Raw genomic sequence first — 20692 nt, 5'->3', positions numbered from 1 at the left:
AACATCTATCCACCCAATTCTTGCTCAAAACCGACTATATGTCTATTTTTTCTCAATTCTCATGAATGATTGCAGACTTTAAAAATTAACTTTTTATTTACAAATGTTGATTAACTTATTGAGCTTTTCCAGAATGTCATGTTCTTTTTATTAATTAGGTTTATCTGATCTTGGAAAGATAAAGAACATAGCATGCTTCGATTTCAGGTGATTTATTTGACAGATTTTCAGTGCATTGAACATCAGACCAGTTATAGTGAATTCCAGCAGTAGAAACAAATAACATAGTTAAGAGCACAATTAAAATACAGTGTCATATGTGAAGTCGCTGATGTCTCAGTAGATGCTGTGACTGAGCAAATCCCTTTCCACACATGGAACAAGTGAATGGTTTCTCCCCAGTGTGAACTCGCTGGTGGATCAGTAGGTTGGATGAACGAGTGAATCCCTTCTCACACACAGAGCAGATAAATGGCCTCTCTCCAGTGTGAACTAGCTGGTGCTTCAGTAGAGTCGATGAGTGACTGAATGCCTTCCCACAAACAGAGCAGCTGAATGGTCTCTCTCCTGTGTGAACTCGCTGATGTCTCATTAGGGAGCATGACTGAGTAAATCCCTTTCCACATACTGAGCAAATGAATGGTCTCTCCCCAGAATGAGTGCGTTGGTGTGTCAGCACTTCACTTGTGCTTTTAAAGCTCTTCTCACATTCACAACATTTAAAAGGTCGTTTATCAGTGTGAACTCTCTGGTGCGCCAGCAGGGTGGATAACTGAGTGAATCCCTTCTCACACATGGAGCAGGTGAACGGCCTCTCCCCACTGTGAACTCGCACATGTACATGAAGCTTGGATAACTCTGTGAATCCCTTCCCACACAGGGAGCAAGTGAATGGCCTCTCCCCAGTGTGACTGCGCCGATGAGTTTCTAACTTGGAGGGATAATTGAATCCCTTTCCACAGTCTCCGCATTTCCATGGTTTCTCCATTATGTATGTGCCCTTATGTTTCTCCAGGTTGAGTAATCAGTCAAAACCTATCCACACAGAACATACATGCAGTTTGTCCCCACTATGAATAGTGCAATATCAAGGTGATTAAGTCTCTTTTCACAGTCAGTTTGCTTGAATACCCTGACTCTGGCATTTATGTCTCAGTACTTTTCAAGTCACATAGATATTTAAAATATTTTCCCAAAAACTCACAGGCAAATATTCACTTCACAATCTCAATTGCCAATGATATTCAGGCCCTAATAGATCGAATGGCTCTTCCAGATCCTGGTGTGATGCATCCATTAAGTATGCCTTCAGCAGACTGCAACATTTTAATATCCTGTAAAATTAGTTTACAAACTATCACGGTAAGTATAAGATAGACAACAGATCAGACAATTCCACATTTTGCAAAACATTGTTTCTTCTCCTAAGCCCAAAACTGTAAATTCCGTTTCCACTTAAACTTTCCTCCGAACTGAGTTGAAATTCAAACCCACCATGTCATTGTAAATACTTTTTTCCCCTCTCCTTAGGGTGCTAATTTGAGTTAGCATAAGTTCTTCAGTTCCCATATTCATACATACTCACCTGCATGAACACCCACAGTGAGTGTTGGAAAGCTGTTCTTAGCTGGTAGCTGTGAAAAGACAACTTTACAATAGGAACACAAGAAAATCCAATCACTAAACAAAACAAATCTAAACCAACTGAAGAAAATAAAGAATGGATCAGGGTTTTTTTTTTAAACTCACTCATCTATCTGACTGAATCAGTTTCTGCATCTCAAGTACATGCTTCGCCCTGGCTCTTATGCCTTCGGACTGTCTTGCTGAAGGTGTACAAGAAAATTAACCAACAATCACCAATGTTCTATCAACAGATGAGATTCAATGCAAGAAAAACAAGACCCCAGGAATTGAGTTGGAAATGCAACGGGGTAAGCACGATTGAAGATAATGATTTAAAGTCGATGATTTCATGAGCTGACTGAGTGGCAGAACAGAGTCGCTGGGCTGAATGACCTGTTTCATCTTTTAGGTCCTGTGGCAAGTGAAACTCACCATTAATATTTCGTTGATTTTTAAAACGTTTTTTAATACTAATTTGGAGTAGGACTGAAAAAGTTACTACTTCAACTCACTCGAATTTTCTAATCTAGGAAAAGCATTAATTTTAATTGAGCCCTAGAAAGTGCAAATGGCGCTGTGTACTACCCAGAAGGCCATGCGTGAATAAATACGATCTTGCCGATCAGAAACGCAGTAACGCGCAGGCGCAAATGTGACCCCGCCCCTGAAGCGGAGATGCAGGCGAGGAGCATGCGCGGAGTGGCGCCAGGAAGCTGAGCGGACGCGAGCGCGGTTTGGGTGAGACTGAGTTCGGCTCTGCGGTCTCGGACCGGAGCCGCCGGGCCCTGAGCGTGCAGCGTACGGACGAAGAAGGGTCCACCACGGGTGAGGAGCGCGGTGAAGCAGCCGGTGCCACGCCTCGCCTTGCCCCCTCCCTACCCACCGTGGGTGGCTGTCTGCTCCGGTTTCCACCGAGTCCCAATCGCGCGACAAAGAGGACGCCCAGAGTGCCCCGCGTCCGGCCCATGTCGAACATGCGCAGTCAGCGGGCAGGGGAACGAACGCCTTTTGGATAGAGCGATTTCAGTGGCGCGGAGCATGGTGGGAATTATGGAACTCCTGCTGCTGCCTCAGCCGCACCTTCTAGGCGGTAAGTGTTCTGGTGCAGGCCTCACGACCGTAAGACCTAGGAGCAGGTTTGGGCCATGAGGGACAGGTGTAGATCGTTCAGCTCCTTAAGCTTAGTTCCTCCATTTAGTGAGATCGTGGGTGATCTGTGGCCTCACTCCGTTTAGCCCAGGGTCCTTGATAACTTTGCTTCACAAAAAGAAAATCTCTCGGATTTAAACCTAACAAGTGAACCAGCACCCATTGCCATTTTTGGAATGGAGTTTCAAAACTCTGTCATCTTTTGTCTATGAAGTGCTTCCTAACGTTTCTCCTGAATGTTCTGGCCCTAATTTTTAGACTGCGCTCCTTATTCTAAAATCCCTAACCTTGGAAATAATGTAGCCACTGTTTTTCTTTTCCTGTTATATTTTGAAGACTGCAATTATCCTTTAAAATTCTAGGGAAAGCAGGCCTAATTTGTATAATTGCTCTTCATAACTTAACCCGTGCAGTCCAGGTATCATTCTTGTAAACCTACATTGTACTCCTTTCAAAGCCAATTTGCCTCCCTAAGGTCTGGTGCCCAGACCTGCTCTTACTACTCTAAATGGGGTTTTGTACAGCTGCAGCATAACTTCCATGTTGTTATACTCCATTTCTCTTGATATAAAGGCCAGCATTCCATTAGGCTCTTGACTATTTTTGCAGCTGTCTCTGGCACTTAAAATCTATGCATTTCAGCCCACTGAGTGCATTTTACCATTCAGTGAGATCATGACTGAGCTAATAATCCTTAACACCACTTTCCACCCTTATCTGCATAACTCTCTATAAGAGTCATACAGCACAGAAACAGAGTCTTCGGTCCAACTAGTCCATGCTGACCATAATCCCAAACTAAACTAGTCCTCCGTCCCTACACTTAGCCCAAGTCCCTCCAAACATTTCTTATTTATGTACTTATTAAATGTCTTTTAAACATTGTAACTATGCAGCATCCACAGTTCCTCTGGATGCTCATTTCACACTTGAACCTCTGTGTAAAGAAAAAAGGCCCCGCATGTCTGTTTTTTAATTTTTCTTCTCGCACCTTAAAAATATACCTCCTAGCCTTGAAGTCACCCAAGCTAGGGAAAAGACACCTACAATTCAATTTATCTGTACCCTTCATGATTTTATAAAACTCTATAAGATCACGCCTCAACCTCCTACGCTCCAGTGAAAAAAATCAGTCTATCCAGCTTCTCGTTATAACTCAAACCGTCCATTCCTAACAACTTCATGCTAAAACTCTTCTGAATCCTCTCCAGCTTAAGTCCTTCTTACAACAGGGTAACCAGAACTAGACATGATACTGCAGAAAAGACCTCACCAACATCCTGTACAGCCTCAAAACGACATCCCAAATCAAAGGTTTCAGCAAAGAAGGCAAGCATGCTAAATGCCTTTTTAAGGACCCAATCCATATGTGACACAAACTCTGAAGGATTACATGTGTGAACCCCTAGGTCTCTCTGTTCTACAACACTACCCAAGGCCCTCCCATTAATTGTATAAGTCCAGCCCTTGTTTGTTTTACCAAAATGCAATACCTCACAATTATGCAAATTAAACTCCATTTGCCACTCTTCAGTGCATTTATCCAATTGATCAAGATCTCTTTGTAATTTTAAATAACATTCTTCAATGTCCATTATTATACTAATTTTGGTGTCATTCACAACCTTACTAACCATGCCTTCTATATTCTCGTCTAAATGATTTATAAAAATGACAAACAAAAGTGGATCCAGCACTGAAGAACACCACTGGTCACAGGGCTCCAGTCCAAAAAGAACCCTTCTCCATCACTCTGTGTCTCCTGCTATTAGGCCAATTTTGTTTCCAATTGGCAAGCTCATTTTGAATCCCATATGATCTAATTTTACTAATTAGTCTACAATGTGGAACTTTGTCAAAGGCTTCACTAAAGTCCATACAAACAATGCCCTCATCAGTCATCTTGGTTACTTCCTCAAAAACCTCAATCAAGTTTGTGAGACACCATTTCCCTCGCACAAAACCACGTTCACTCTCCCTAATGATTCCTTGCCTCTCTAAGTGCATGTAAATCCTATCTTTCAGAATCGCCTTCAACAATTTACCCACCACTGAAGTCAGACTCCCAGGTTCATAGTTCCCGGGTTTCTCCTTGCATTGCTTCTTAAACAAAGGCACAAAGTCAGCCACTCCCCAGTAGTTATATATGATATGAATATTTCTGCAAGGAGCCCTGCAATTTTTTCCTGAACGTCTAGATTACACTAGACTAGATTCCAGAGATTTATTCATGTTTATATTTTCTAAAAACTCCAGCAACTCCTCTTCTGTGATGTGAACTGTTTTCAAAACATCAAAATTTATTTAAAAACCAAAAGAACTGCGGATGCTGTAAATCAGGAACAAAAACAAAGTTGCTGGAAAAGCTCAGCAGGTCTGGCAGTATCTGTGAAGGAGAAAACAGAGTTAATGTTTCAAGTCCGGTGACCCTTCCTCAGAACTGATAGTGACTGGGAAAACGTCAGTTTATATGCAGAAAATAGGGAGGTGGGTGGGGTAGGGAGTAAACGATAGGATAGAGCCCAAAGAGAGAGAAAGACAGTTGGACAGACAAAGGAGTTGCTCACGATCAGGCTGGGAGGGTGAATAGTTGTTAATGGGGACTGTTAGTAACTAACAACAGTGGGTGTGTAATGGCAGACTATGTGGTGACAAGACCTGGTATGTGGGGTGGTGGGCTGGGACATGGGAGAATTTAGGTCCTAAAATTATTGAACTCAGTATTGAATCTGGAGGGCTGTAGGGTACCCAAGTGGAAAATGAGGTGTTGTTCCTCCAGTTTGCGTTGGGCTTCACTGGAACACTGCAGCAAACCAGAGACAGAGATGTTGGTCAGGGAGCAGGGTGGTGCGTAGACTTGGCGACTGCTTCGCAGAACATCTACGTTCTGCCCGCAAAAAAGACCCTGAACTACCTGTTGCCTGCCACTTCAATGTACCACCCTGGACCTAAACTCTCCCATGTCCCCTAAATATGTTATTCCTAACAATGTGTACAATAATTTCCAGTTTCTCACTCTCCCCTTTAACAATATGCTTCAAACATTTTGAGACATCCTTAATTCTGGTACTAGGAAAGCAAGATACTATCCTACATTCATGCTCACTTCCTCAGATTCTCCTGTCTGTGTTATTGACAGGAGAGTGTCCTATAATTATTAATTATAGTGTCCTATAATTATTCTTTTAAATTTTGCCAAACACCACCAAACATAAGATTCAGTCTTAGTGCCCAAGATATGACTGTCTCTTCTATTTTCCTTTGACAGACTATCCTTTTCCATTATACCCAAAACTGAGTATCTGTTTGACAGAGGAATAGACACAGGAGACTTCTGAATTACCTTCTTACCTTTTCCTGACAGTTGCCTGTCTATTTGACTGATCCTGCTATGTAATCATTTCTCTTAATCTACTAGCCATCTAACTCTGTCTCTTGTATGCCCTCAACGTCCTTATGCTTAAAAGTAAGCAGCTTACAATAGCACTTTATATGTAAAATAAACTACCTTTCCTTACCCAAAGAATGAATATTAAGCATGCCAAAAGTAAGAAATTTAAAAATAAACAAATATACTAATCTTAAATAAAATCAATCAGTTAACTGAATAATGGAATTTGAAAAAACAACTCTTCTTCAACTGATCCAGCAGACAGCTTTCAATCTTCTGATCAAAAAAGAACTCGCTCCAGAGTGCTGTCCACAGGTAGGCCTCTACAAAAACTCCATAAATATAACTCTGTTTAAAAAGAATCCTAATTCTACACATATAATTTTAGAGAATAAAAATAGAGTTGACCACATGTTGGCCTCTTCAAAAGATCTGTTAACAGAACTCTGCTTGTAAGACAAGCTTGTGCTTTTTTTTTCTTTTTTTGTTGCATTTTGGACTATAAAAGAACCAAAAATGAATCATCATAAAAATCTCATACTACTGAAATGTGATAACTGTAAGACATCTACCAGTAAGATATGTGTAGGCCTTTCCGAAATTGCCGTTAACACAACCCCATTAGAAAAAAAAACATGTTTTTTTTGCATTTTTGACAACTAAAGAATCACAAATGAATCAAAATTAAAAATTTTATATTTCTGAAATGTTATAACTGTCAGAAATCTAGAAGTAAATCCAGAAATAAGACTGCAATCTCAGGAACAGTTGCAAGATCCATGCTACTCTCGGTCCACCATTTTAGACTCCTGAACATTGTAACTTTTTATTCCATTGATAATTATGAATCTGACTATCTTAACCTTAATTGGGCCTCAAAAAAACTTCTGGTAGTAAAGAATTCCACAAGTTCACCGTCTTGTGGTAGTGAGGGATGAGGATCCTCCTCGTCTCCATCTTAAATGGGCAATCTGTTATTTTGAGATGATGTCTCAACACTCTCTCAAGGGAATCAACTTCTCTGTATCTACCCTCTGGTCAGTTAGCTAAGTTGATTGGATGACTGATTTGTGATGCAATTCAATTCCCATTGGGCTGAGGTTACCATGAAAGTAAACTAATGTCACCGTTGTCTTCGTAGATTACAGATCTACTTCTGCTCAGCCGCTGCAGGAATTTATTGCATACTTTTGACATCACTATGAATTGCAGACCAGCCATTCAGACAACTTAACAACCAATCTCTACCGTGAAGGACTCCCCTTCTTGATCTCAACTGAGGAGTGTTGACCATTAGGTTTAAACCATCAGAAGTTTCTCTTTAAGGAGAGTGTAGCACAATGGTCCCTTAGGACAATGGAGATCTAACCTGTAAAGCCGCCTAAGAGTGTTTCAGTAAAGTCTTCCTTCATTGTTCTAAATGCCAATGAGTTTTGTATGGATTAATGCTTTGATCCTAGCTTTTCAGAATGTGTACCATTAATATAGACAAGGAAACTTTGTGTCACATCTCAGGTTTGTAGATCACACAAAGCTGGGTGGGAGTGTATGCTTTGAGGAGGATACAGACCAGCTTAATTTGTACATGTTATGTAAGTGGGCAAATACATGGCAGATGCAGCATACTGTTGATAAATATGAGGTTATCCACATTTGTTGAAAAAACAGGCAGGCAGATTGCTATGTGAATGATGATAAATTGGGGATCGAGACCTTGTGCAATGAGACTCGAATGTTATCATGCATCATTCATTGAATGTAACCATGCAGGTTCAGGAAGTGGTGAAGAAGGCAGATGATATGTTAGCTTTAGGATTTACCAAGAGAGTTCAAGTACAGGAACAGGGATGTCATGCTGCAACTGTACTGGACATTGGTAAGACCACACTTAGAATATGGTGTGCAGTTTTTTTGGTCTAGGATGTTCTGGTATTTGAGGGAGTGCAAAGAAGTTTGCCAGACTGATTCCTGGGATGGTAGGAATGAGATATGGAGAGAAACCAGACTAAGTAGTACTATATTCATTCAAGTTTAGATGAATGATGGAGGAATTTCACAGAAACACCTAAAATTCTAACATGTTTAAATAGGGTAGATGCGGGATAGAAATTCTCGATGACTGGGGAGTCCAGAATCAGAGATCACAGTTTTAGGAATATGGGGTAAACCATTTAGAACTGAGATAAGGAGAAATTTGTTCACCCAGAGAGTGGCGAGCATATGGAATTCTAAGCCACAGAAAATTGTTGAGGCCAAAACGTTAAACTTTCAAAAGAAGTATCAATATCGTCCGTAGAACTAAAGGGATCAAAGGTTATGGAAGAGAAAATGAAAATAGAGTACTAAGTTGGATGATCAGTCACAATGATTTTGAATAATGGCCTACTCCTCTATATTCCATGTTTCTATGTACAAGTCTAATCCACTCAACATCTCATAAGAAAATTCCTCCATACTTCGGATTAATTTAGTGAACTTTTTTGGGCTGCCTGCAGTACCAATGTATCTTTCCTTTGATAAGGGAACCAAGACTCTTCACAGTACTCTAGCTCTGGTCTGACTAGTGCCCTATAAAGTTTAGAAAGGTCCCCACGCTGAAATGTTAATTTTGTTTTATTTTCTTTCAACAGACATTATCTGATCTGTTGATCAACTTTTGCATTCACTCTGCTAACTTGCATTTCCAAACTCTATGGTATTTCACAATGGCAGGCCTTGTTCTTGTCGTGTCTTGACATACTGGTTATGAAAATGTCTGTTTCTGTTAGAATTTGATGCAGTAGATGGTCTTGTCTTGCCGTGTAGATTTGCAACAGTTTCAGCTGTGGTGAACATGGAGGTGGATCTTGTGGGTTTAGCCCCAAATGCTTTCAACCCAGCAGAACCCAGTATTATCTGATGTAAAGCTGGCATTGGAAGGGCACTGTACAGGAAACTTAATGGCAAAACAGAACAACCCTTAAAGAAAGATAAATAAAATAGTTATATTAAGAACAAATATTCTGTAGAACCTTTTATCTATTTTACCACATGCAAATATTTATGACGGATTTTAGGGATTTGATTATTGCTAGCATGGGATCAGTGCAGTGTCTCAGTGGTTAGCACTGCTGCCTCACAGTGTGAGGGACCTGTGTTCGATCCCACCGTCAGGCATCTGTCTGTGTGAAGTTTGCACGTTTTCCCCGTGTCTCCGTGAGTTTCCTCCTGGAGCTGTGGTTTTCTCCTGCAGTGCAAAGCTTGTGGTCTGGTGGATTGGCCATGCTAAATTGCCCAGAGTGTCCAGGGCTGTGCAGGCTAGGTGGATCTTCCATGGAAATGCAGGGTTACGGAGATAGAATGTGGCTGGTTCTGGGTGGGATGCTCTTCGGAAGATTGATATGGACTTGATGGGCCAAGCAGCCTGCCTCCATACTGTAGGGATTCTATAACTGCCATATACTGCCAGTTCTCAAGTTAAGAGTTTGGAAATGGACCTTCTTGCACCACTGCAGTCAAAGTTTGAGATTTTAAGCTGGTGGCAATATAAAAAGGACAATCCAAAACTTTCATAGCCTCTTCACATCTGATGTCAATGTCACAATATACCAGATTATACATGAACTGAATTCAGCAATGTGCCTTTGTCTTTTTTCACTAATTCGTCTTTTTTGTAATTGCCTTTTTAAATATAAGCAGTTGGGGCAAGGACCAAATACGAGCAGTTATGGTGAATCAAAGAGAGAGGAAAATACAATAGAGGATGGAATTAATGCGGGAAATGATATAAATAAATGACATGAAGAGGCAGAATGTGCAGGTCTAAGAGCAAATCAGCAGATATGACTAGAGATTACAAAATTAATAAGAGAATAAATCTTAAGGCACTGTATTTGAATGCATGTGGCATTTGAAACAAACACACAAATTGAGGTAAATAAGTATAATTGAGTGGTGATAACTGAGACGGTCCCCCTACAGCCTTAGATTTGACCTGAATATTAAAGGGTATGTGACATTTAGGAAGGACAGGAGGCTAGGAAAGGGTGGAGATTTAGCTGTGTTAATTAAAGATTATATTAGCTCAACAGAGAGGGATTACCTTAATGCAGGAAACCAAGATTATAGAAGTACTATGAGTAGAGATGAGGAATGATAAAGGCAAATTGTCATTTGTGTGAGGTGTGTATAGGCTCCCAATAGTAGTCATATGGTAGGACAAAGAACAAATAATGGCAGCTTCTCAAAAATATATAACAATTATCATGTAGGATATAAACTTACTCGTAGACCAGAAAAATTAGATGGACAAAAGTAGTCTAGAGGAGGCTGGAGAAGCACAGCAGGCCAGGCAGCATCTGCAGTTCTTGTTATGTCCTAGTCTAAAAGAGGAATGTTTTGTGACAGTTTCTTAGACTAGCATGTTATGGCATCAACCAGCAAGCAGGGTGTGCTAGATCTGGTTTTGTCCAATGAGTTAGGAATAATTACTGACTTCATAGTGAAAGCCCTACTGGGTAGAAGCGACTGTAATATGATTGAATTTTGCATACAGTTTAGGAGAGAGAAGGGTGGGGCCAAGGCGACTATGCTGAATTTAAACAAGTTCTAGTATGAAGGCATGACAGCAGAACTAATGAAAGTAATTTGCTAATTTAGATTAAGAGAGAGCTCAATAGACATTCAGTGGCAAACATTCAAGGGGATTTCTACAAAGCCATGAACGTTCCACAACAATAAAAAAAAATTCTAAGGGATGGACCTGCCATTCATGGTGAAATTTTAAAAAAAAGACAGACAGATAATATAAAACTGAGAACAGAGTGGAAAAAATAATTCTGCAAAGACAAGAGCCGGGCCAGGCCAGAAGATTGGAAGAATATGAAAGAAAACTAAAATATGAGAAGATTAATAAGGAGGGAAAAATTAGTGTATAAAAGAAAGTTCAACAAAAATATAAAAGCAGATAAGAATGCTTCCATCAGATATTTTAAAAAGAAGAGTTATCAAAGTAAGTATTGATCCCATCGAAAATGAGTCTGGGGAATTGGTAATGGAGGATAAAGAGATGACGGATGAACCGGACACACATTTTCCATTTGTCTTCATTAGAGAGGATACAAGAAGCATCCTGGAAATAGCTATAAATTTGGATTTGTAAAGGATAGTTAACTCAAGGTTATAGTTACCAGGGAAATAGTTCTGAGCAAGCAGTTTGAACTGCATGTTGACAGGTCCCCAAGCCCTAATGGATTTCACCTTGGGACTTAAAAGGAGTAGCCAGTTGACATTTTTCTTAGACATTTTTAATCAACCTGTTCAGAAATGTTATACACACCTCCGAAGCAGATAGAACTTGACCCAGCCTACTTGGCTCAGAGGTAGGGAAACAACCACTGCACCACAACCCAATGTGGATGTTTTAATTTTACAAAATTCATTACATTCAAGGAAGATTCCTTTCGATTGAAAACTAACTAATGTAATTCATTTCATTCAAAAAGGGAGTGAGACAGGAAACTACAGGTAAGTTAGCTTATCATCTGTCCAAGGTAAAGTGTTCAAAGCTGTTGTTAAAAAAAATTATGATATGTTCAAGATAATCATGCAGAGCCAACATGGATTTGTCAAAGGAAATCATGTTTTGCTAATTTATTGGATTTCTTTGAAAGAAGTAACTTGAGCTGTAAGTAAAGGGGAACAATTGTATGGGTTGCAGTTTGATTTCCAGTAACAATGATAAGGTGCTATATTAAAGGTAACTGAGGAAAGAGAAAGTTCTTGGTCTAAGGGGTAACATACTGGCTTGGATGGAAGATTAGTTTCCTAACAGTAAGCACAGAGTAAGAATAAGTGGGGTTTCTTTCAGGCTGGCAGGATGTCATGAGTGTTCCACAGGGGCTGGTGCTGGCGTCTCAACTGTTTGCAGTTTATGTAAGTGATCTGGATGAAGGGATCAAAAGTATGGTAACAAAATTTGCTGATAATACAGATGGAAAAAGGACATGAACCTACAAAGGGCCATACCTATGCTAAATGAATGGGATTAAATCTGGAAATTGTAGTACAATGTGGTAAAGTGTCAAATTGTTCATTTTGGTGGGAAAAAAAAAAGCATAATCTTTAAATGGTGAGAGGTTGCAGAGTGCCGAGACACAGGTGTCCAGGTGCATAAATCTTAGATTGGTATGCAGCAAGTAATCCAGAAAGCGAATGGAATGTCATGTTTTATTTCGAGGGGAATTGCATGGAAGAGTGCACAAGTTATGCTTCAGTTTTACATTGTTGAGCCCGCATCTTAAGTACTGTGTGCAATACTGACCACCATACTTACAAGAAGGATCCTAATGCAATGGAAGCAATTCAGCAAATGTTCATTAGACTCATATCTGGGAAGGAATGGATTACCTTATAAGTAAAGACTGGCTAGGCTAGGCTTGTATGCTGTGAAAGCCTATTTCCTCTTGTGGGTGAATCCAGAACTAGGGGTCACAGTTTAAAAAGAAATCGGTGACCATTTAAATGAGAGATGAGGAACCCTTTTCTTTCCCTCCAAGGTCAGAATTCCCTTTCTCTAAAGCCGGTGAATGCAGAGTCTCGAAATATTTTAAGGCAAATCTAGATAAATTCTTGTTTACCAAGGTGATTAAAGATTATCAGGGATATGCAAGAATATTAAAATCAGATCAGCCATGATGTTATTGTATGGTGGAGTAGGCTTGAAGGGCCAAGTGGCCTAATCTTATTCCTTGATCATTCCTTTTTGATGATTCTCTCTTTTGACACTTTTTTCCTGTTTAAAATTGATATAGGGTGTTAGAAGAACAGGACATTCAGACAGAAACCTCAAGGCCTTGCTGACACATCACACAGTTGATCAGGACTTGAATATCTTCAGCATTCCATCATGGAAGCACAAAGCACCGGTCGTAATGGGGAGAAACCATATATGTGTTCCATATGTGGTCGATGCTTCTGCCGATCATCTGGCCTATCAAGACACAAGCACAGCCACACCAGCGAGAAACCCTGTAAGTGTGGGGACTGTGGGAAAGGATTTAGCTACCCATTTGAGCTGGAAATTCATCAGCGCATGCACACTGGGGAGAAACTGTTCACTTGTACCATGTGTGGTAAGGGGTGTACTCACTTCTCTGCCCTCCGGAAGCACTGGCGAGTTCACACTGACCAAAGACCTTTTAAATGTCCAGACTGTGGAAAGTGCTATAAAAGTTCCTGGGAACTTACGTGCCATCAACGTGTTCACACTGATGAACGACCATTCAGGTGCACTCACTGTGGAACTGGGTTCAGGCGATCATCTGACCTCACTGTACACCAACGTAGTCATACTGGGGAGAGGCCATTCACTTGCCCGGTGTGTGGCAAAGGATTTACTCAGTCTTCCCAGCTCAGTACACACCAACTTGTTCACACTGATAAGAGACCTTTTAAGTGTTCTGACTGTGAGAAGAGCTTTAAAAGCAAAAAGCATCTAGTGACTCACCAGCGAGTTCACACTGGCGAGAGACCATTCACCTGCTCTGTGTGTGGGAAGGGTTTTGGCCGTTCATCCTACCTGCTGAAGCACCAACTGGTTCACACTGGGGAGAGGCCATTTACGTGCTCTGAGTGTGGGAAAGGATTTGCTTGTTCATCCTATCTGCTGAAACATCAACGGGTTCACAATGGAGAGAAGCCTTTTTCCTGCTCCACGTGTGGGAAGAGATTCACTTGTTCATCTAACCTACTGAAACATCAACGGGTTCACACTGGTGAGAGGCCATTCACCTGCTCCACGTGTGGGAAAGGATTCACTGTGTCATCCAATCTGTTGAAACACCAGCGTGTTCACAAGTGAATGCAAACTTTAGATTGTGCTGATTTTACTGCTGTAAATGAAGTCCAAAATTGAACATTGTGACATTTAGGATTTGTTTCTGATAATGTTAGCAATCCCAATAGTGGAGATTCTTTAAAAATGTGAATTAGATCAACATTGTTTTGAACACATTGCTGTAAGATTTTGATTTTCCACCAGTGTTTAGCATTAATTGGCTGGAACTAGAAATGAACAATATGGGGGAAGGATCACGTGGATGGAACAGGAATTGAGTCTAGACACATTCCTTCAGGGTCAAGGATCCTGAGGACTTGACTAGGTAAATGTTGAAAGGATATTTTCTGTTGTGTGATAGTCAAGTACTAGGTGAAAATAAGTGAGCAGGCACAAATCACATTTGGTCTTCATTGATCGTACTGCTCAGATAGCAAAGTACACGTGCTGGTTAATCATGAGGCGTATTAAGATTGTGGCATGAGCCCTCTCTTCCATTGTTCAGAGCTCCTAACCACACATAAATGGTCTTCTACAGTTGTGGTTAGAATTTGCAAGAGCAACAAAGAATCATGTGCCATCAGATCATGGTTTCATGTCAAATTGTGACCTATTCCTCACTGAAACTGAAAAATTGACCTGTTGGTAATTGTGCAACTTTATAATGTGTTGGTTAAGAGTTGAGTCTACTATTTTAATATCTATTGGTTGAAGTTTGCATTAAAATAACAGACGTACAATTTCACAGGAGCCTGTTAGCTACTGGTATAATTGTGTAACAGATATTTAACTTCCAGGTACAGAAAAATCTGCAGCATGTTTCCTCAGTAGGATTGTTATGTTGATGTGGGCTCTGCTCAAATAACCTAATTAAATATAAACCTCAATCTGACTTCAAAAAGTAGCATTGTGTCTTTAATTATCAAAAACATCATACACATCATGCTATTAATTGGGAATTCAGCAACGTTTGCACATTTTATTTGTTCATTGGATGCACACTTCACCAGCTAGGCTCGCTGTTATTGACCACCTCTGGCTACCCTCAAGAAGGTTAGATTCAGCAGTCTTCTTTCATGCTGTATTCTTTCATTCCAGTTTTTGATCCAGCAACAGTAAACGACAGTGCAGTTCCAAATCAGTGTGTGGTTTTAGGGGAAATTACAGGTGGTTCTCTGCCACAGCTGCTGCAATTTTCTTTCTATGTACGAGTTCGGAAGTTGCTGTTGAAAGATGTCTGGTCAGTTACTGCATTGCATCTTGTCTGTAATATACTGTTGCCACCATGTGTCTTTGGCGAAAGGAGTGAATGATTATTGTGAAACATGATTTGCTAATCAGTGGGATGGTCTCAAACTTCTTGAGTGATGTTGAAGCTGCAAGTATCCAGAAAAGTGTAGATTTATGGCTTGTTCAGTTCAGTTTAGTTTCTGGTCAGTGGTAAACACACTCACCCCCACAAACAGGATACTGATAGAAGTGAAATTCAGCAATGGAATAAATGGAACAGCATTGAAATTCAGGAGGTGATGTTTAGATCCTCTTTTTGTAGTAGATGTTACTTGCCTGGCATGCATTTTACTTAACACTAGTTAGCCAAGGCTTTATATTGTTCAGAAGTTGTAAATAGGGACCTCGATTATTTCAATATCTCAGGAGTCGCAAATGGTGCTCAACATTGTGCAAACATCAGTGGACATCCGAAATTGACCTAATGATAGAAGGAAGGTCATTGTTGAAGCAGGTGATTATGGTTAAGCTGAGGAACACCTTCAGAGCTGTTCTGTTGCACCTATAATTCACCTATAACAATAACCTCCCTTTGTGCTAAACATGACTTGAACCAGTGGAAAGCTCCCCCGTCCAGAATGGTTTCCCATTGGCTTCACTTTTGCTGGTTTCCTTGATACCACCCTAGATTAAATGCTGCTCTGAGATCAAGGAATTCATCCACAATTCACCTTTAGAGGAGAGATTTATTTTTTGTCCATATTTGGACAAAGTCTGCAATGAGGACCTAAGTTGAGCTGGCAGGAGTCTAACTGAGCGCAAGTTATTGTTGGGTAAGTACCGCCTGACAGCATTATCGATGATACTTTCCATTCCTTTGCTCTTGAGGAGAATAGATTAGAAAATACCAAGGGAGGTGGTAATATAATGGTCTGGATTCACCGATGTTGTTCTTTGGGGCATGATTTCAAGCTGTGTCAGGAATGGAAATTTATTTTTAATGTTCAAAGTAAAGTTGCAGAGAGATAGGCAAGGATTTGGGAGACACAAAGGCCCTCTATGACTTTAGCAAGGAAGATGGGACATATTCTGAACACTTTTTTTGGACCTTATTTTGTCAACCCATCAATCATGTATCTCAAAGACATCAAGAAAAAATATAAATCTGCTATTCAAACAAAATCCAATTCTTTATGACTATGTCACTATTCCCAAGAAAACTTCAGGAGCATTCACATTGTTGCACTTTAGCTCTAAGTGTCCATATTCTGGTTGTACAGATCAAAATAAGCACAATTTGTTTCAAGGCTAGGATGTGTAAGTAGGAAATTTACCACCAGGCACAGTGATGGTAGTAAAATAAGTCAACAGTGCAATTTTTGAATGTTGGTGTTAAGACTCATTTTTTAAAAAGGTAATGAAAGGGAAGTGGGAATGTAAAGAAGGCTTAGTAATTGTGGAAGGGAGAAAAATCGAAGAGAAGATGAGGGTTTGAGATCTGTAATACCAGCTGTGAGGGTGGGGGTTTTGAAAAGAAAAATTCTCACCAAAAAACTATTTCATCATACATGAAAGATTAGTTCCTAAGTGTTGTTTTAGCAGGTATCGCATTGAGCCAGTTTTTGAAAATAATCTGTGTTGTGACTCCAACCCAGATTGACAGTTCCGGAAAGAATGACCACACATTTGCTGACCAAATCGAGAACTCACTTTAAAGTTGCATATGATGGCGAGACGATCACACAAGTAGTTGTATTGAATCGGTAAACTGGGATGTGACGCTAATGATGTAGGCGGTAATTTCGGGGGAAAAATTCTTTTATATATTCATTCATAGGAATGAGGGCAGTGCTGGGTAAGTCAGCATCTATTGCCCATCTTAATTGCCCAGTGGACAGTTAATCAACCACATTGCTGTAGGTCTAGACTCCACGTAGATCAGATAAGGATGGTAGTTGCCTCCCCTAAAGGGCATTAATGGAAGGATATTTCGGAGGAATTCTGCGTACCCTCAGTTCGAAGAAGAGCACAGCGACTTGAAACGGTAATGATGTGTTTCGCAGGTACTCGTTCTCCAGCGTTTTCTGAATAGTTTTATTCCCAACGACTTCAGTGTTTTGTTTTGTGGTTTTTTGCAGCTTTACTTCGTACCACAAAAACGTGTAATACGGAATCTGGAAAATTAAGTTTAAAAAGATGATTCAGGCTTTCGGGTCTTGCAAAAATTAACATCAACACGTGTATGTGTAGAATGATGAAAATTAATTAACCCGAAACGTGAATTCGGTCTCTCTCTCTCTGTCCAGAAATGCTGATGGAATTCCTGAGCGCTCCTTAGGTTTCCACACACAGTCCTTCCTCTCCCATTTCTAAGCGCAACATTCGGCGCCACCCACTCTTTTTTTATTTAAAGAAGCCTTTTTACTCGGCTGGTAAATGAAAGCACCCAAATGTTGCGCTAAGAGAGCCCGTCTCTTCAGGTTGCTCTGACTGTATCGTGCGCCCTCAGGAAACGTCATGAGGGCTCTGAAGGTTGCCCTCACGTGACTGCTTTCAAAGCATGGATGTGCTTGCACTCCAGCGACAGCGGCAAGAATAGAACAAATCTAATGGTGAAAGTTTGGACTGTAGCTGGTAGATTACGCGGTAAAGTTAATTAAATTTAAAGTTGAAGGAAGGCAAGGGGACGGGAGCAGAGATTGTGGAAGGGAGAGGAAACGGGTTTGAATTCTTTTGCGTCAAGCATATGCATCTAAGACCAATAGACGTGGAAGGAGTAAATTGGTTTCGACATCCAAATTGAAAACGTACGTGTGTTCTTTGATGAGGTGCAACAGAGAGTAAAACATCTCAAGTAAACGCTGGCGAGACTCGGTTTCGAGCCGAGGTTGCTGCAACCACAACTCAGAGTATTAACCACTATACGGTCACAGCGCCCCACAATGCGTACTATTCTGCAACTGCCCTGCAGCAATCATATAAGTGACATCGTCCGGTAAGTCCACTCCCTCCCTACATGTGATAAAATGAATGGCGAGGAGATGCCAAAAGTGCCACCATTTAGATTGTGTCATGGTCTGATCCAATCGTGAGCTCAACTCTCTCTGGTAAAAACCGAAAGAACTGCGGATGCTGTAAATCAGAAACAAAAACAAAGTTGCTGGAAAAGCTCGGCAGGTCTGGCAGCATCTGCGAAGTTAAAAACAGAGTTAACATTTCGGGCCCGGTGGCCCTTCCTCAGAATTTCCTCAGAACCAACAACGGGGCGTCAAGTGAGGTGAGGAAAGGGAATGTAGAGGTAGAGGCAGATACTATAATTAAGAGGACAAATACGCAGCGCAGAACATGAGTCTTGATGTTATGTTATCCGCCTGGTGCCAGGTTTACCAGGATTGCCTCAGACCTGAAGAAGAACTTGGAAGAGGAGGAGAAAGAGTCTGGTTATGGTGATATCACTGATAAAGGGAAGATGAAGAAAGGAGGTCTGCTGAGGGTTGTGGATAACTTTCGGCATTGACCATTCAGATGGTCTTCACCTGAACCAGACTGAGGCCAGTATCCTGGGCTCTAAAGAGACTCTTAAAATAAACCAATTATGTGCTTGACATTAAATACTTCAATCAATTATTGTCTGAAGTTGGGAAGCTCATATGCTTAAAGATCCTATTTAAGTACCTTCACAATTTAATAGTCTTCAAATGAATGTTTTATGGAGTCAACAGTTAAAAATTATAGAATAAATACAAGTACTTGCAATTGGTTAATGACTTCACACGCCAAAAAATAGACAAGGTGAAATTTATTGTTAGTCAAGCTAACTTGTTAGGTTTAATATGAACAGTTGACAGACAGGAGTTGCAACTATGTGAAGGAAGTAAACATTGAAAGTTGTGGCACAAACAAAAACAGCCCTAAAATATGTTTAATCAATTCCAGCTTTTTTGAATTATTCAATCTATTTTCTGAATGCTTAGCTAAAACTAAGAATAAGTTTAGAAACTGAAAATTAGACTTTTATAAACAAAGGTCAAAAATGAACTTAATGTTGATGTGTTTGGTTTAAAATTTTATTTCATGTTTCCTGCATCAGCAGAATTATGCCTTTCTTCTTATGTTATTCCTCCTAAAAGAAATTTATCCATTTTGTTCCATTCATTTTTACCATAGCTATACAATCTAATATGGCCAAACAACATCCAGGGTTCAAACTTCCCAATTTCCTCACAGTCTCCTAATTCTACAGTTTGCTATGTAATCTGCAAAATTCCTCTACCAGCCTTTCTTTCAGCTGTCTTAGGCCAAGCTATGCAGTTCCCTCCAAATGGACAAAATTTGTTTTACGTTGTTTCTATGAAGTGCTTTGGGGACCTTCATTACATTAAAGAGCAAGATAAACGTAAGTAGTTGTAACTTTTCAAAAATAGAAAAGTTTTGTATTGTTGCTTTTACTGTCAGAATAACAGTTCCTATGCTGAATCAATACTTCTAAACACACGCAGGTCTTTTTGGAAATAAGCCAGGATGATTATCAAAATCCTGTTTTAAAATCTTTCCAGATGAAGTCGATTTTAAAAAATGTACTCTTTTAAATATTATATTGGATGTTAAATTGGTCTGCCACAGGAAACCCTACTGGATCTGAAATCCAATGTCTTAACCACTCACCCATCAAAACTGCTCAAACACAGTCTTCAACAAGTTGAATTCTCATCTGGTCGTTCAGAATTTAAATATTCCTTAAAAAATAGTTTTGCAATCGTCAGGACAACTTACAAAGAATGACCAATGGATCTGGAAAGTAAATTTAGCGTGTATTAGGGGAGAGTATTCATTGGCACATAACAGCCTAATACTTGTACCAAATTTTGTCCACTTGCCAACCAATCAGTTTTCTCCCTTCATACAAAATAAATGCTGGCAAAAAGTTCCAACAAAACGTGTTTTTATTTGCAATAATCAAGTTAAATTCTCCCACAAAAGTAAAACGCTGTGAGTTGTGGTTGGCTAAAGAAGCTAAAAACAAAAAAAATGCTGCCAAGATTTATCAGATTAATTTTGCTTCAATACTGACTGCTGCTGCTTAATGTGCCTAAACGATAACAATTAGCCCTGGGGAACATCACTGTCAATTTGCCAATGTCACAGTTCATTTCGGGAAGCCAATTTTTTGTATCCCAATTAGAATTTCTAATTTATTTCATTACCTCAAAAAGTGCTCACAGGTCTGTTGTGTGGCAGTTTAAGCAAATATTTTTGGATATTGATTTACTCCCGATCAACACATTAACTTCATCTATACTCTCTTGTTCCTCAATAAAAGACTCAAGCAAACTTGAATTTGCTCTTTTCTTAATGAACCCATCCTCAGAATCAGAACAAAATCACGGAATTTTACCTCCAGAAAGAAGCCATTTTACCCATCGTGTCTATACGAGCTCTGGAAAGAGCTAGCTAGCTAGCTAACTAGTCATATTGTTCAG

At 40.0% G+C, this 20692-nt stretch overlaps 2 protein-coding genes across 2 annotated transcripts; one reads left to right on the top strand and one right to left on the bottom strand.

Moving 5' to 3' along the window:
- Window positions 1-211: 211 nt before the first annotated feature.
- LOC109921267 (zinc finger protein 239-like) lies at window positions 212-2600 on the bottom strand. Its single transcript, XM_048616923.1, has 2 exons — window positions 2510-2600; window positions 212-1334 (listed from the first exon to the last, which is right to left on the bottom strand). The coding sequence occupies exon 2, from the start codon at window positions 986-988 to the stop codon at window positions 314-316; it is 675 nt and encodes a 224-aa protein (XP_048472880.1). The 5' UTR covers window positions 989-1334; window positions 2510-2600; the 3' UTR covers window positions 212-313.
- Window positions 2328-14883, top strand: LOC109921276 (zinc finger protein ZFP2-like). The gene is made up of 2 exons (XM_020521313.2): window positions 2328-2716; window positions 12958-14883. The coding sequence occupies exon 2, from the start codon at window positions 13053-13055 to the stop codon at window positions 14004-14006; it is 954 nt and encodes a 317-aa protein (XP_020376902.1). The 5' UTR covers window positions 2328-2716; window positions 12958-13052; the 3' UTR covers window positions 14007-14883.
- Window positions 14884-20692: the final 5809 nt, after the last annotated feature.

The sequence above is a fragment of the Rhincodon typus genome, chromosome 35, assembly GCF_021869965.1.
Source record: "Rhincodon typus isolate 14 chromosome 35, sRhiTyp1.1, whole genome shotgun sequence".
In the NCBI taxonomy this organism is placed as follows: Eukaryota; Metazoa; Chordata; class Chondrichthyes; order Orectolobiformes; family Rhincodontidae; genus Rhincodon; species Rhincodon typus.
This window is presented reverse-complemented; position numbering and strand designations above follow the sequence as displayed.

Coding starts and splice junctions, on each gene's coding strand:
- LOC109921267 (XM_048616923.1), bottom strand. CDS start 988: ATGGAGAAACCATGGAAATGCGGAGACTGTGGAAAGGGATTCAATTAT.
- LOC109921276 (XM_020521313.2), top strand. CDS start 13,053: ATGGAAGCACAAAGCACCGGTCGTAATGGGGAGAAACCATATATGTGT.